Here is a 17807-nt window from a genome sequence, read left to right on the forward strand (position 1 = left end):
TCAGCTTTTTGCAGAAGCAGCAGTGGCATCGAGCGATTTTTGCAGGTTGTGCAAAAAACATGAAAGTGAGTGGTATTTACACCCAGTCGAGCGATTTGTTTGCTAAACTAAAAAAGTCATTTAGCATCGTTGAGAGGTTAAAAGGAATTGGATTGACGGTCGTGCGAGAGACGTCATCGTGTTATACCCACCCAGAGCCATAGAAAGAGCTCTGTACCCGCCAATAGCGAGCAAGGTGGATAAGCCAGTCTGTGATTGGTTCCCGCAAAAGTGTAACAGAAGCAGCAGAAATGAATGTACGGGTTTCCAGACTGAGTTGCCGGGGGAAATCAAATCGCCGGCAGATCAGGCTGAGTTTACCCAGTCTACCAAAATGTATTTTCGATGCTTCAAAAACTTCTAATTAACCCACTTACACATGGACTACTTTGATGATGTTTTTATTACCTTTCTGGACATGGACAGTCTACCGTACAAACACTTTCAATGGAGGGACAGAAAGCTCTCGGACTAAATCTAAAATATCTTAAACTGTGTTCCGAAGATGAACGGAGGTCTTACGGGTTTGGAACAACATGAGGGTGAGTCATTATTGAAATAATTTTCATTTTTGGGTGAACTAACCCTTTAAGTACATTCACATTAAATATCCAATATTGTGTTCATTATTGTCCAGTTTACTTTGAAAATTTATGTAAAATCATACATACATGCATACGTATTTTCAGTCCCAAACACTGACTGTACATAGAATATATTATGTAGAAGAAAAGATGAGATATAAATGTTGGCTCATTTTGAATTTGTGTCCCACAAAAGGATCTGCATCCATGACATTTCTGCTCCATTCTGTCCTTTCGGCAGAGGCAACAGCCATTGTCCTTATGTCTTCAATGTCATTTCGATGCCAGTTTACACATTTTTTTTTTTAATACGATTTTTTTTTTTGGTTTTAAGATTTGATTGATGTGAATTAAAATAAGGTTTTATAAATTGGAATGTTTGCCCCAGTGTAACCCAAAACCACACCTCTCCCAAAGCCTCCTGTATCCAATTCACAAGTTATGATTTTTTGATATCCTGATATGAATCTGAATGCACAGAGGTTTTCTCTGAGCTGTGGATTAGACAGTAGGTCATCTCTGTTATGACTCCAGGCCCTCTGCCAGTGCTGTAATACTGTCTCATGAAAGCAGAGAATGCTACTGCTTTGTGATTCAGCATACAGGCTTGGCAGCAGTAATGACCCCTAAATTATTTCATGGGCAGAGACAGGCTGGTGCTGTAGACATAAGATATATGTTGTGAGGTGTGCATGTGTGCCCATCTGTATGGCTGTTTGATTGCATAAGCCTTTTTAAATGTCATTTATTTGAGTGTTTGGATAGACTTAAGGGAGTATATACTCCTCAGTGTTTTTGATAGAGAGTCACTCACTGTCAAAACATTGTTTTTCAAATTTGCCCTTAGAGGGTGTGTGACATTTTCGTTTAAATTTTATACCATAAATACCCACGAGTGTGTGATTGGCTTGAGTGAGGAACAGAATGAAAATTAAGTCCTCTCTGCTTCAATATCTCATTTGAAAATTAACATATTCAAACTCAGTGTTTAAAGACATACCAGATTTGAAATCAATGATGCCAAATGGCATTAGTTCTTGATAGTGATGCTCCAGAACATTTAACCCTTAGTTGGCCGAATGATGTTGTTTGACCATGCGATTTGTTTTTCTCATCTGCTTCAGATTGTGGTGGAAGAGTTCCTTGAGGACATTAATAACATGCTGAACTCTGGGGAAGTACCAAACCTCTTTGAGAAGGATGAACTAAAACAGGTGCTGGCTGCCATTAGCCCCAAGGCCAAAGAGGCCGGCATTTCTGATGGAAACAGGGATGAGGTACATGATACAACCAATAACTATCCAATCTTGCAATATGACCTTAACCAAAACAATGTGCAGATCCTCACTATGTATTCTTAGCTGCTCTACTATTCTGTTTAGAGGTCAGTTGCCTAATTTGTTTGTGTCTTTGTGTCTTTAGGTCTTCCAATTCTTTATCTCTCGTGTGCGTGAGAAGCTGCATATAGTGCTGTGTATGAGCCCTGTGGGCGACTCGTTCCGCTCACGTTGCCGCATGTTCCCCTCACTAGTTAACTGCTGCACCATCGACTGGTTTGTACAGGTGAGAATCCACCTCCTCTCTTTTAACACTCCCTCTTCCTTTCAGACAGAATCTTACTTCTGCTTCTTCAAACCAAAATCACTGAGAATTGAATTCATTAAACAACTTCACCACTAAAACGCTGCACCTGCGAAACCTTGCTCTATGCTGTACAACCACACTTAACCAGACATATGTGCTGGAATAGTGATTCACTGTGCATATTTAAGTTAAGTAATTGTTATTCTTTTTGACGCACACATTTCCTCTCTTTGAAATACTTTTGGGTGAAAATCACTATGGGTGCAGATAGTGCCTTATTCACAAAAATTAGTGCTATACTGTTGGTTGGTAAATTAACATTATATGGTAAGCAGAGTTTTAAACGGGTCACAGATACGTCATGCAAATAGCGTTCGGCACTGATTTTTGCTGTTTGTATGTTTGCATAAACTTGTTTAATGTTTATTGAACATGGGGATATTAACAATATAGAGGAGGATCAGAATGCTTCAGAGTATATATTATAATGTGCACTACATTAACCCTACTTTTACTGAACGTATATGTGGTTAATATTGATTGTATTCTATTGCTAACTTGCACTCCAAAGTACTGTACATATTGTATTAACCCAATGTTGGTTTGTGTTATTGCAGTGTTATGTCATATGGTCCCCTTTTTTTTTGTTTTGTTTTGTTTCTGTTTTTGTGCATTAGGTATGTTGTTATAGACATGTGATGTATGTTGTTTGGGGTCGGAAAGATTTGTATCGCTTCTTATGCTCACCAGGACTCAATTTATTTGTTCAAAAATATAGTAAAAACAATAATATTGTGAAATATTATTACAATTTAAAATAACTCTCTTTCTATTTTAAGACATTTTAAATTGTAATATATTCCTTTAATGGCAAAGCTGAATTTTCAGCATTACTCCAGGCTTCAGAGTCACATGATCCTTCATAAATCATTCTAAATTGCTAACTTGGTGTGTAGGAACATTACTTATTATTATCAATGTTGAAAATGATTGTTCTGCTTAATATTTTTGTTGAAACCATGATGAATGGTTATGTATCTCCTCAACTACTGTTCAGACATTTTTAAAATGATTGTTCTTAAAAAAATCATAGAAACCTATTTTCAGATATTTGTCACACTGTTAGTTATGAAATGAGACCAAACTGAATAATTAATTAACTCAAATGAACTCAAAATATGTGTTGCAAGAAATTCTACGAATATGCCTTCAAATGGTCTGACAAGTCTTGGTGCACAATGGGGTTGTGAAGATTAAATGCAAGCAATTTCATGGACAATACTTTTCCACGAAAGTTGGAGTCCGTAGATACCAAACATGCTACCCATGTGATTTCAGTTAACTATAAATTTGCAACTCTGGAACATTAATACCAAAATAGTTCAAAAGAGAGAATTAATACATAGAATAAAGCCTATAAAAGGAAAGTCATGAGATGGGAAAATTGGCTACATGTTTATACATTTCTCAAGTGGTTATATATAGAATATATAGGATTAAGAGGGTTTATTTGTCCTTCTCAGAAAGAATGAAGTCAGAGTCACTAGTCTCTGCAAAATTCTTTCTGATCATAAAAGTTCTCATCAATTTTTCTGTGTCCTGTAACAGGACACAAAGTTCTGCCTCTGTGTTAGCTACGTTTGGGATGCTAGTTGCAGTTTTAGGGGGATGGGTTCACAGAAGTTTCTGGATAATTCATTAAATGTAATGAATAATTGTGTGTCTGATTGGTCCAGACACTACAGTGAACTATCCCTTTAATCTCTTTTTGCCTTTATTCTTTTTTTTCCATTCTATTATCTTATGAGGAACATTTTGACTGACCTCTGTGGGCTGTTAGGTAGAATGAGGTGTTCTGCTAATTACTATAAAGTGTGTGTAGTGCATTTGCATGTAGATTGTTGATTTTATTTGTTGTGTTGTCAGTTCTAGTGTTGTGTTTGTGGCTGTGATGTATGGCTCTGTGCTGGCCAACTGCAGCTGCTCATTAGCGTTAAGCAGTGAGCCCATACGGCTGTTCACCCTGCCTTTATTTGCTTATTTGTTTACATCACCTCGTGTTTGTTTACTTGTGTATACACACACATGCTCACACAAGCTCCACATATTTCAAGGTGACCGGTTTGGTTCTTGCTGAATGAAATGAAAGAATAGTTTATTATATTGTCTTAAGTGCAATCTGCATGCTATTTTTGTTCTATATTTGGTGTGTGGAAGCCAATATATCATATAAAATGTCAGGAAAACTAAATGAACATTTAAAGGAATAGCGCATCTAGAAAATTAAAAGTATGTCCATATTTACAGACCCTAATGTGAATTATCAAGCGTAGTGTTAGTTCTGGCAGGTCACTTCAGTCAAGCCTGCATCAGCTGACTCTCAGGTGACTCACGTCTACCTATAGGGATACGACGCCTATCACAGCATCCATATATTTAAGCTCTTTCAGCATTATCAGAAGCTATCGCGTTTCTCAGCAGCTAATTACCTTCCTCCATCCCCAGCTCCTCCTCCTCATCCGGTCAGGATTTGGCATCTGATTCCCCTTTGAATCAGACTAATTTCTTGTATTATGTTGGACATTAAAGGTGCTCTAAGTAGAATTTGAACAATGCTGTTGGACATTGTTGATATTTGAAATCAACCCAAACAAACCCCTCTCTTCATTGCTCGGCCTCCAAAACTCACACTCCAATCCTAACCAGCCTGCTCCGAGTCAGTCTCGAACCCCGGCCCGATCGCTGCTGGCATGCGAGGCGAGTGCAGTAACAATGATTCTAAACACTGCATTCTCTAGCGGTCGTCAGTGTGCAGTAGTTTAACAGCAAAACTCTCACTAGCTGGCCACTGTTATACACACAATGCAAATGGATGTCTGTTTATCACAGCTGACGCGCAACAAAATGCTTCTCGAAAAATAAAGCACAGATAATGAACAAATGACAAGGAAGCACAAAAAATGAACGCACAGTACACAAGAGTAAATACAAAGTGTTTGTTGTTAGTTGCAAACAGCACAGTAGCTCTAGACCATCAAAACCCAGTGTGCTCACGTGAGTAGCGGGATCAAAGCAGCCTCCGCATCTGTTTTCAGGCCTTCCCACTTAGCTCTCTCCAGCACTGGAAATCTTTTCTAATATAAACGTGGGTCCTAGATAACATAATGCTGATTGGTTACACGTTTATTGTTGGTATCGGCCCGACTAACTTCCAAACAATGTATTTGAAATACTACTGAGTCCACCTTCAAAATATTGACATTAATGATATCTGCTGAACACACAAGACAAGACTACCACACATACATAAACATGATGCACACGCAGCGTGCGTAACATCTGCAATACATTTATGTTGGTTCTGTTCTGTGTACCCTGAGGGGGGTTATCGCTGCTCTCCCTGCTCTTATCCATGCTAGTTCTTGCTCAGAACGGGACCATACCACCAATCCAAATCCAAAGCTAATCTTTCCAGTCCAATGGCAATTGTAAACAACTGCTATGTGCAATTCGCTCTGTGAAATGTTTAAAAAAATTATGTGGCAAATTTTCTATTTCTTTTCATGTTTATTTTTCAGTGGCCTCGTGAAGCTCTGCTTTCTGTGTCCCAGACCTTCTTCCAGAATGTGGAGTTTGGCAGTGAGGAGATGAAGCAGTGCTTTTCAGAGATGTGTGTGGAGATCCATGTTAGCGTGACTGACATGGCAGAACGTTTTTACTCTGAACTGCGCAGACACTACTACACCACACCCACCTCCTATTTAGAGCTCATTAACCTGTACCTAAGCATGCTGGGAGAAAAGAGACAACAGCTGCAGGCGGTGAGGAGGCGGAGCTATGGATGAGTGATGCAAGATACATAACTCTTTGATGTTGTTACATTATTACTTAAGATTATGAACTCATAACACTCTTTTCCAATTAATTTCAAGACAAAAGGTTGTTACCTTTTTAAATATTGAATTAATGGATTTTGCAACTTGATAATTTATTAGAGTGAAGGACTCATCTGAGCTAGACAAAGAAAGAAATGTTTAGAATGTAACATGGATTTGTTTGCATAGGCTCGAGATCGTGTGAAAAATGGTCTTACTAAATTGCTGGAGACAAATGAAGTAGTTGAGAAGATGAAGCAAGACCTCTCTGCACTGGAACCTGTGCTTGAACAGAAATCGATCGATGTCAATGCTCTGATGGAGAAGCTCGCTGTGGACCAAGAAAACGCTGACCAGGTGTGTGTATTAATAATAATACAACCTGTATATATACCTGTATATAATTCTATTTTTTCCACTTTTAAATGTTATGTCCAATTTGAAAGTCCCAAAACAAATTATTACTTTTTTATTTTCCATAAAATGTACTCAATAATGATCTTAAGGGTATAACAGTTAACATTTGCTTTTATTGACCTCTTTACCCGTAGGTGCGTAGGGTTGTGAAAGAGGATGAAGCTTTAGCTAAGGTAAAGGCAGAAGAGACTCAGGCCATCGCGGACGATGCACAACGTGATCTGGATGAGGCTCTGCCTGCACTCGACAGTGCCAACAAGGCCCTGAATGCCCTGGATAAAGCTGACATATCAGAGATCCGTGTCTTCACCAAACCACCAGACCTCGTCATGACTGTGATGGAGGCGGTGTGCATCCTGCTCAGCAACAAGTGAGTTTTATCTTTATATTATATTGTATTATATTTAGTTTTGCATGAAGGAGTCCTTAGACCCAGACACGAGTTAACAGTAGCTATGTTTCAATCCAAAGTTTATCTTTTGCACAAAATTGGAATATCGCATAAAACGTTTGCAAATAATGCACCAAAATTTTTGTCATAGTTTTCTTCAACAACATTTTTTATTTATTTAATTATCATCTCGAAAACTATAAGAGTCAAAATCTGCTAAGGGGTAATTCGCATTCAAAACATTCGGTAGTGTGGGTTTTCCAGGAAATGCACAATGGCCCGGGACAGTTGAAGGAACTGATGAAAAGTTTATCATGCTTTTGTACTTGTTTTGCCAATTTAAACAGAGCGATTTTACACTATTCAAGCACAAGAAGACTCAATTCGGAATGGATTTCTGTGCTCACATCCGAAATGCGCACACAGAAGGCCGCTGCTCTGACAGCATACAAGTGCTGAATTGAGTTCTCTTTCACTTCTTATCGCGCTTGAAAGGACAAATACGCACAAACATATATCAAACTGCCTGTTTGGAAAGTATTCATTTAAACAGCCGATTATGTCTTAAGTGAAAGTAGACAGTTAGGAGAAAATCTGATGTGTATCATTCGATCCTTGCATTTGTTCTTGAAGTGAATGCATAATGCTAATTCAAACAACAACAACAAAAAAAGAAGTCACTCACTGCTCTTGACAAAGTAACTTTTAATAAGGATTTATACAAGGAATTTTACATTTGATTACTTTATTCAGTTTCTGGTGGTAGTATTACTTACAGAAGTTAGACCTATCTGACGGACTTAAAGCACTGTTTATTTCATTTGTATCTTTGTTCTATTGTATTTATTTATTCTTATTTTTGTCTAATTTACCAACTGTTAGATTTTAGTCAACTAAATCTAGACTAAAACGAAAACAGTTCCGAAGACTAAAATATGACTAAAACTAAATTAAAATTTGCTGTCAAAATTAACACTGGTTCAAGAGAACAAAATCATAACTTCCTGGAAATTGCCGCAAAATATCTGTAATAAAAATGGAAGTTGCTGCAATCGGGGAAGCCATTGCTCTTTTTTCCCCCACATCTTAAATTGATGGAGCCACAGAGCAAGCAGATGAAACCAATAAATGCGGTCATGTTATCTTGTATTTCGAGGTGGATGCCTGGTGTTTATACTTGTTGTGTTTATACTCGTGCTCTTGCAAACTATTCTCACTCAAACTTTTCAACTTGTATCTTAAACTAAGGTTGAAAGTATTGTTGGAAACTTAGTGATGGTGGTGTTGAAGTCATGCGATCATGAAGTTAGAGAACAATTTTATTGAATTTTTGTTCAGGGAGCCAGCAACCTCCAGATTGGCCTTCAAAAATGTATTTCCTGCAGATTTATAGAACATTTTTCTTTTGATATAGTCTAGGTCTTGTGTATAGGATTTTAAACATATTTATTTATAGTACTAGCATTTCTGCAGGGGTAAAAATTAAATTATAAAAAAAATACTACATTCACATTTAACCCCATGTTTCTCCAATGGCACTGTGCAGAATCACATTTAATCCGAGATAATGTGGTAGTGATAAGACACCTGTCCTGCCAGGCTTGCAGAGAAAAGAAAAAGCCATTGCCATTGAGCATGTGATAGATAACAGACAAGAAACTTAAATTAAGCAGGAATCCGGATGATTATTTGGACATTTACCTTTACAGTAGTCCACTATTTCTGGTATTTCATTTCATTAGGTGTAATGGCACAGCAGGTTCATGAAGTTTTGGTATTAAATCTTTTTAGGTATCTAATCTAGCTGCAGAAAAACATGTCCTCACACATTATAAACCCCCTCTGGCTCTGCGACCCTCTACAGTGTGGCTCTACAGTATGTGCTGGCCATATTAACATCTGATTCTGCATCTGTGCTCTTTTCACTCAATCATCAATCTCATCCATCTCCATCTCCTTACTTTCAGCATCATCATCATCTGCAGCTGAGCCACTCATTGTTAACTTTATAAGACAGCAATTTAATGGGTGTTTAAAATGTTATAACACAGACTGAACAATCTGTGTTTCTGTCCCTCCACATCCCTCTCTCTCCTCAGTTCTTTCATCCTTCTAATTGTTCAATTTGCTCATGATATTAAACCTCTGCTGTATCAAAGTGCCTGATTAGTGGAGTTTAAACTTGACATGAAATCAAAATTGACCCCATTTACTTTCTTAATACATGCTCCTGGTATTTTTCAACCCCTCTCTTTCAACCACCTATCATATAGACCACTTTCCATGATCCAGTTCATTTACAATAGATAAAATCAAGCCATACTTGACTCGAGTCGCATTAAATATCCTGTTTCACTGGGAAACATTTAACATTATGGGACTAAAATGTGTTGAGAACAGCATTTCGTAATGACTTGTAGTATTACTTACAAAACAATGTGCTCTTAATATGCTGTTTAATGTGAGACTGTTAATTGCTCTATATTAACATTTTATATGTACATTATGAGTTTAAAATATTAACTCCGGTACATAATTAGACACCCTTACTCTCTCTATATTGCCTGTTTTTTTTTTTTTTTTTTTTTTTTTCAGGTGTTAAATATTTATGAATTAATTTCATGTGATTTGCTTTGGTGTGGCTGGAAATCACATGCAATAACTCATCTGTTATTCTAATCGCCTTTGTTTTATATTTCCAGCTGCTTACTCATCCAGCTGGTGTTAAATCTAATAACGTAATTTAGGGTTGGTGGAACGGATGTGGGGGTGTTGTAATATGTTGAACATTCAGATATACCGGTCATAATCATTTGTCAAAAGAAAAAGAAAAAAAAAACACTTGAAAACACATCTTGAGTCTTGTAGGATTTGAACACTTTACTCTACATACACTTGACCTTTTTCATGAAACAGGACATTCATCATTTTATTCAGTTATTACAAATAAGGCATTTGTCTGAATCACAGTATTTAAATATTTTTTGGTAATATAGATACCATTTCCTAGCTACCTAATTTTACATTTCATAGTGACAAACTGGCTATCCATGCTTTGAGTCAAAGAAACCTATTTATTTAGTTGCTACAGTAGCTGTAGTCTAAATGTCCCATCATTCCCTTGTTTCCCTCCAACTAGGACAGACTGGGCCAGTGCAAAGCAGCTCCTGGGTGACGGCAACTTTCTGAAAAAGCTGATGGACTACGACAAGGACAATATCAAACCTCAGATTCTTCAGAAACTACAGAAATACATTAATAATCCAGACTTTGTGCCTGATAAGGTGGAAAAAGTGTCCAAGGCCTGCAAGTCCATGTGTATGTGGGTGAGAGCCATGGATCTGTACTCGAGGGTTCTGAAGGAGGTTGGGCCCAAACGTGAAAAACTGGCTGCTGCTCAGGTGAGTCTAGTTTGTGTGTGTGTGTGAGTGACATAATAAAGATACAGGGTTAATTAATATTGCATTATGAGTATCATTTACATTATTCCATTATTGTCACTGTGTATTGTTTGCTGTTATTATTAATCTGATTTGTTTTTATCAGGCCGAGTTGGACGTAACAATGTCCACCTTGAAAGAAAAGCAAGATAAACTACAAGAGGTGGAGAACCAAATCAAAGTTTTGCAGGAGCAGTTTGAGTCCAGTGTGGCTGAAAAAGAGACGCTAGGTGAGAAAAAGAAAGAGAGAGATTAAGAGACAGATAGTGTATAAGCTTTCACGACTTTATAATTATTGAATTTAGTGAAATGTGTCACTGAGGGCACTAAATGATAATACTGCAATCATAGAAAGCAAGAAATTGTGTTGGGGCCCAAATAAAGGGATTTAGAAAAAAAAAGGATAATAGAATCAAGTAGAAGATTGAAGAAAGAAAGCCTATTTGGCAGTTAGATTTATATTTATAACAAATATGGGCATCATTATATCATTATCATTATGCTTCAGGGATGACATATTTTTGTTGGCCAAAACCCAAAAACTAGCTACCATTTCAGCACTTCTGGTTCCATCAATGTTTTTTTTTTTAATGGGTTTTTGGTTAAATGCCTGAAATACAGTCTGTAGTTAACACAAAGCTTAAAGGGTTGGTTCATCCAAAAATGAAAATAATGTCATTAATTATTCACCCTCATGTCATTCTACAACTGTAAAATCTTCATTCATCTTCGGAACACAAGTGAAGATATTTTGATTAAATCCGATGGCTCAGTGAGGCCTGCATTCACAGCAATGACACTTCCTCTCTCAAGATCAATAAAGGTGCTAAAAACATATATAAATCAGTTCATGTGAGTACAGTGGTTCTACCTTAATATTATAAAGCAACGAGAATATTTTTTGTGCGCCAAAAAAACAAAATAACGACTTTTCAACAATATAGTGATGGGCTGATTTCAAAACATTGTTTTGGAGCTTTGCGAATCGAATCAGTGACTCAGAGCGCCAAAGTCATGTGATTTCAGCAGTTTAGCCATTTGATAGGAGTTCCGAGTCACTGATTCGATTTGTAATGCTCCAAAGCAGTGTTTTGAAATCGGCCATCACTATATTGTTGAAAAGTCATTATTTTGTTTTTTGGCACACAAAAAGCATTCTCGATGCTTTATAGTATTAAGGTAGAACTACTGAACTTGCATGAACTGTTTTAAATATGTTTTTAGTACCTTTAAGGATCTTGAGAGAGGAAGTGTCATTGCTGTGAATGCACGCCTCACTGAGCCATCGGATTTAATCAAAAATATCTTAATTTGTGTTCCGAAGATGAATGAAGGCCTTACGGGTGTAGAACGACATGAGGGTGAGTAATAAATGACATTATTTTCATTTTTGGGTAAACTAACCCTTTAAGATATTTTCACATTTTATTCTGTCACATAAAATACATCAGTAATAACTCCTTGTAATTTTTTTTTATAGCTTTTACTTGTCTTGAAAAAGACAGTTGATAACAAGTGGCTAAATGGGACTACAGAGTCGGTTGTCAAAGACATAAAGCATTATCACAACAAACAGGAAAACTCATGTAGGCCTACTCACTAGTCCGCTTTCACAGCCTTGTGTTTATAACTAATCTTACTCGAACTTTCAAGAGTTTTTTTTAAGTAAAAATTAAAAGAGATGTTGGAAGTGATGGTAAAGTCATGTGACTATGGTGTAGTTCATTTATAGCGTATATTTAGCTTTTTACTTTTGCTGATTGTATTTAGGCTTCAAAATTCACAAGTTTTTATTTTCTGCAATAATCCAAAAGCTAATCCTATTGGGTTTTTGTCGAGGGAAATAGGGTGATTTTAACTTCTGAGTTGGCCTACAAAAATACATCATCACTGCAGTTCTCTTTATATTCTGTGAATCCAGTAATAGTGGAAATTTGTGCATGTGTAATAAGTATTTTTTATTTTTTTTTTGTACAAAACCTACATATTTTCATGTCGACTAGTCAGGCTGTCAACATTACTAGTTGACTAGTCTTATGGAAGCCTTGACCAGTTCAGATGGATTTCTTAAGGGACCGTTAACATAACAAGCATTCTTGTTTTCAAAAACACATGGTACAGCAGATTGCAGGGGTCTCCAGACACATTTTTAAAATGTATATAGTGAATTATGTTTTAAGGTGCCACACAGGATTTTTTTTTGTGTCTATATGAATCTGTGTCTGTGTTTATGTTTGTGTATGGGTTGTAGCTAAAACCAGGGCTCTGACTGAAGCACGTCTGGGTCGGTCGGGGAAGTTAACATCTGCTCTGGGAGACGAGCAGGTGCGATGGCAGGAATGCATTACTCTGTTTGAGCAGGAGATCCACAACGTCATTGGAAATGTATTCATCGCTGCAGCTTGTGTGGCTTATTATGGAGCCTTCACCTCCCATTACAGACAACTGGTAGTATATCACAACCTTTTCTCACTCCATAACATATTATAATTATGTAATGCCACTTAGTATATAAGATTATCTAGCATGTCGTATCTTCTTTCTCCTTACCTGTCAGTCGCCCACCTTACCAAACTATGACACATCGAAACAGGATTTCCCGTTCAGCAAAATGAACACTAACACTTATTTCTAGGAAATGTGAATGTGTTTTTTTCTGTGTCCTGTAGCTTATAGATCACTGGATCACACGCTGTCAAAACTTGGGGATTCCAATCAGTGACAACTTTAGTCTTATCAGCATTCTAGGAGATCCCTACGAGATCCGACAGTGGAATGCCGAAGGGTTGCCACGGGATAATGTCTCCACAGAGAATGGAATCCTTGTGATGCGGGGACGGCGCTGGCCACTCATGATTGACCCTCAAGATCAGGTGACCGCTAACATTTCCAAACCTTCCATCAGTGCTCTGTGTTCCAATGCCTTGTTAATTTTTAGCAAGGCAAGTAACAACAACAAATTCTAATTTAATAATAAAATGTATAATCCTTTTAAATGGTACTAAACAGTATAGTTTCCAGTCCACAGTACCTCACATAAGCATTAAAACTTCATGAAAGTTTTAAGAAGGATCATTGTATTCAAAAGCAGCTTATGAAAGGAAGATAAGTTATTTTTCTGGCAGGCAAAACAGCTGCCACACACTGTTTCAGGATGATCATTATAGTTTACCCCATGCGAACTTGATGGTGGCATCAACATTTATGATAGCCCAACCACAGACTTTCTCCTCTGCTGAGGCCAAGTCAATGCTACTGCGGTTTCTTGACCAGCATGGATAGGCTCAGGAGGAGCTATTTTCCTCAAGCATTCTGAATTCTTAATGAGGACACTGTCAAGAGACTGCTTGATACCATAAACTTCCACATGACACCATACGCTACAGTACATTCCATTACTATACGACAATGACTATGCATATCTTATGCGCATTTGACCATCCTACATCAAACACTACCACGTTTTTGAAATGTAATTGAAAATGCTTCTCACATTGGTAATTTGCATTATTTCACTATAGACATCCTATACAGTAGATGTGCAGTATACAGTGTATATACTTTATTTGTCTGTTTATATTTGTGCATGTACACATAATGTTCTTTTTCTGTCTTATTTAATATTCACGCTTATTTTGTTTCATATTAATTTATTCTTACAGCTGAAGTATGTAACTTCAGCAGCATTAGCATCATCAAATGGTTTTGCAAAAATTTTTTTCAGAACTCTCCTTCTGTCTGTTATCAAATAGATCCACCCTAAACTCACACTGTTTACATTTTTTTGGGAAATGAACCCATAAATGGCTTGTGTATAGTCATCTCTGCATATTAAGCTGGAATAGATTGGACAGATAAAGTATTTTAAAGGGTTAGTTCACCCAAAAATGAAATTTCTGTCATTAACTACTCACCCTCATGTCGTTCCACACCTGTAAGACCTTCATTCATCTTCAGAACACAAATTAAGATATTTTGATGAAATCCGAGAGTTTTTTTTATCCTCCATTGAAAGCAACAAAATTACCAACATTCAATGTCCAGAAAAGTAGTAAAAACATTGTTAAAATAGTCAACGTGACTAAAATAGTGTAGCGGAGGAGAGACAGGGAGAGATGAATTTGTTGAATAAAGTTCTTATTTTTGTTTTGTTTTTCGCAAAAAAAGTATTCTCATCGCTTCATAACATTAAAGTCCCCCTGTAGTCAGTTATTTTATCCCTTAAAACTCATCTTTGATCACCAAATTACATATTTAAAAAAAAAATTCAAGTGAAAAAAATGTCTTCATGCCTTAAAATAGCTTGAATGTAACTCTACACCCTTGCCTCATTTAACATACACGGATCAATGAATATGCAAATTATCCATTATGCAATATGCAAATTATAATATGCAAAATATGCAAATTATATTTTAATTATTAAAATATTTCAAAGGACAAAAACATGAACTTTATTGGCTTTAGCCTATATGGACAGTCTATGGCTGTCACTTTACTTTGGCGCGAGCCCCTATGCACTCTCACACTTGGCACAGCCCTTGCGACAGTTCTGTCATTAATTAATATGAATTAATATAATTAGCGTTCCTGTTCTTTATCTCAGAGTCAGACAGCTGCCTTCTAACAATCAGTGTCCTTACAAAGGCTTTATGCAACTCAGAATGTCATTGGAGAAAGGCATATAGTTCATCATAACATCGTTATAGACTCGCTATATTGCTAAATCGACACAATTTTTCATATCAACAGAAAATTTACCGGGATAACCTGCCTTCTCTCAAGACTTTCCTGCTTCAGAGCAGTCATAGTTAATGATATGCTAAAGCCTGCCGGCACGTTGTTGTGACTGGTTACAAGGTAGTCTGTGACGTCAAAAACACCACCGATTTCAAACCGCGGGTTTTTGGTTTACTGCAGATTTAAACATGAAATACTCAGCAATGGTGCTGACTTATGAATTTGCACATGGTTTGTCTAAAGCATATTAAGAACACTACATAGACATATAAACAACATTAAAAACTTGATTTTCACCACAGGGGGTCTTTAAGGTTGAACCGTTGTAGTCACGTTGCTTTCAATGGAGGATAAAAAAACCTCTAGGATTTCATCAAAATATCTTAATTTGTGTTCCGAAGATGAACGAAGGCCTTACGGGTTTGGAACGACATGAGGGTGAGTAATTAATGACAGAAATTTCATTTTTGGGTAAATTAACCCTTTAAGGTTGAACCACTGCAGTCTCATTGACTATTTTAATGATGTATTTAATACTTTTCTGGACCTTAAATGACGGTAATTTTGTTGCTTTCAATGGGAGATTAAAAAGCTCTTGGATTTCATCAAAAATATCTTAATTTGTTTTTCAAAGATGAACACTTACAGGTTTGGAACAACATGAGGGTGAGTACTTCATGACAGAAATTTCATTTTTGGGTGAACTAAGCCTTTAACATTGGAAAATTTACACACAACTGTTCAAAAGTTTGGGGTCGATTAGATTTTCATGATGATTCGAAAGAAGTCGGCATTTATTTGATCAAAATACAGTAAAACAGTAATATTGTGAAATGTAATTCATTTAAAATAATGGTTTTCTATTTTCATCTATTTTAAAATGCAATTTTTATCTAATTTAAAATGCATTTGTCTCATGCATTATGAGATAAATAAAAGACATTGATAATAGGATCAGTGTAGCAAGGTAATTTGAGTTTTATCTTTAGCTGCATTCATATTCACACTCTATTCCATGAAAGTCTTAGTTTTAGGAACAAATGGAAGTAATATGGAGCTAAACTTACACTGACTTGTTGAAAGATGCTTGCTGAATAATTCTTGACACCTCAATTGATCAATTCCCATTGGGTTCCCATTTTGTATTTCATACCCTCTGTGACATTAGGACGTAAATGAACACGTCAGGTAAAGGACATCTTTAATAGCTGAGTGTTGTTTAGTTGGTTGGAGATGTTGTCAAACTGGTATGAAGAACAGCCTTCAAGATCCAAATAGGAAAACAACCAGCCTCCCTGCATTACCATACAAATATCTTTCTCCCATTCCAGCCTTTCCATTTTCATTACTATCCTCCAGTTTCAGCACATTTGGCTGTCGTTCTCCTTTTTTTCTCTGCTCTTTCTTGTCATATGTGTTTTGCTCTCTCTCCATCTGGCTGTCTCTCTTGGGAGTATCTGTCTTCTAGAGAGACTGAAACAGACATTCAAACATCAGTCTGTCTTGCATTTACATATACACAAATACCATGCCACAAACACTCTACACTCAACTCAGCTCTGCTTAGTGGCACTGATGGAATGATGCTTAGATTCCACATGCACATCTCCCACACACACTTCTATATACAGTAGTACATTACTTTCTTCATTTCAGCAGAATCTACTTCAGCACAGACTTTTTACGAAGGATCAACTGTCACATCCTTTCCATCTGATAAAGATGTTTCTCTTTAGCTATCTCACTTTCTCTCTGTGTCTTTCTTTCATAAATACACACAAATATACCCATGCACACACATACACACACACACACACGTCTTTTTCGTCATATCGTTTTTAAGAGCATCTTTGAGGGCATGTCTTCATCTTTATATTATGGTCAGTCATGTGATGCTATCCATTCAATTATTTAAATTAATAGATTATTTATTATTTTAATGATCTATTAATTTATTTAAAATTATTAAAATACATTAACAATGCAATTAATACATACAATGCATACACCTATTCTTGAATGAGCATGTTGTTATTTTCTGATTTTGATATTGATATTTAATATTTTGTGGCATACAACTGTACTAATGTCATAATGAAGAAAAAAAAGTCTCATTAAAAGAAAATTTGTCTTTATTGTCAGTATATTAGTATGATCTGGCATAAATTCATAAAGTTTTTTGGTAGTTTTACAAGCTGAACTAATCTTGAAAAGAAAGCTTTTCCATTTTCCAATTTTCCATTTTGTATCTAGGCAAACCGCTGGATACGATCTAAAGAGGCAAAGAACGGTCTAAAGGTGATCAAGCTAACCGACGCAGGCTTCCTCAGAACACTTGAGAACGCCATCCGGCTGGGCATGCCTGTACTTCTGGAGGAGGTAACCACTGTCTCTTCTTTCACCTTTGACACTTTTTAGACATATTTAAATACAAATTCACTACTAAAAAATTTTAATAAACATTTTAATGATGAATTATGAATTACTGTTGTGAGGAACTGATAACACTGTCAAACTGATCTGGGATGCGTTTCCCAAAAGCATCATTAGCCAGCTAACCTCACAAGTTCCGTCGTTACTAACATAGTTCAACGATTTGGTGTTTCCCGTAACCATTGTTCAAAAGAACATTCGCAAACTGCATCGCAAACTTGTGTGGTTGGAAGGACAGCTCTCAAGCTGTGGTTAGAAGCGTAGTTCCTTGTTTTTATGATGTGGATTTAATAAATCGTTATCT

At 36.6% G+C, this 17807-nt stretch overlaps 1 protein-coding gene across 1 annotated transcript in view; it reads left to right on the top strand.

Moving 5' to 3' along the window:
• Nucleotides 1-17807, top strand: part of dnah6 (dynein, axonemal, heavy chain 6) — a 91222-nt gene that overhangs the window by 43261 nt on the left and 30154 nt on the right. The window contains exons 49-58 of the mRNA XM_048197639.1: nucleotides 1748-1900; nucleotides 2046-2186; nucleotides 5786-6028; nucleotides 6272-6439; nucleotides 6634-6869; nucleotides 10030-10291; nucleotides 10437-10560; nucleotides 12582-12778; nucleotides 13000-13203; nucleotides 17324-17449. Of these exons, the coding sequence (XP_048053596.1) occupies nucleotides 1748-1900; nucleotides 2046-2186; nucleotides 5786-6028; nucleotides 6272-6439; nucleotides 6634-6869; nucleotides 10030-10291; nucleotides 10437-10560; nucleotides 12582-12778; nucleotides 13000-13203; nucleotides 17324-17449 (1854 nt within the window). The remainder of the gene's footprint in view (nucleotides 1-1747; nucleotides 1901-2045; nucleotides 2187-5785; nucleotides 6029-6271; nucleotides 6440-6633; nucleotides 6870-10029; nucleotides 10292-10436; nucleotides 10561-12581; nucleotides 12779-12999; nucleotides 13204-17323; nucleotides 17450-17807) is intronic.

The sequence above is a fragment of the Megalobrama amblycephala genome, linkage group LG7, assembly GCF_018812025.1.
Source record: "Megalobrama amblycephala isolate DHTTF-2021 linkage group LG7, ASM1881202v1, whole genome shotgun sequence".
Taxonomy (NCBI): Eukaryota; Metazoa; Chordata; class Actinopteri; order Cypriniformes; family Xenocyprididae; genus Megalobrama; species Megalobrama amblycephala.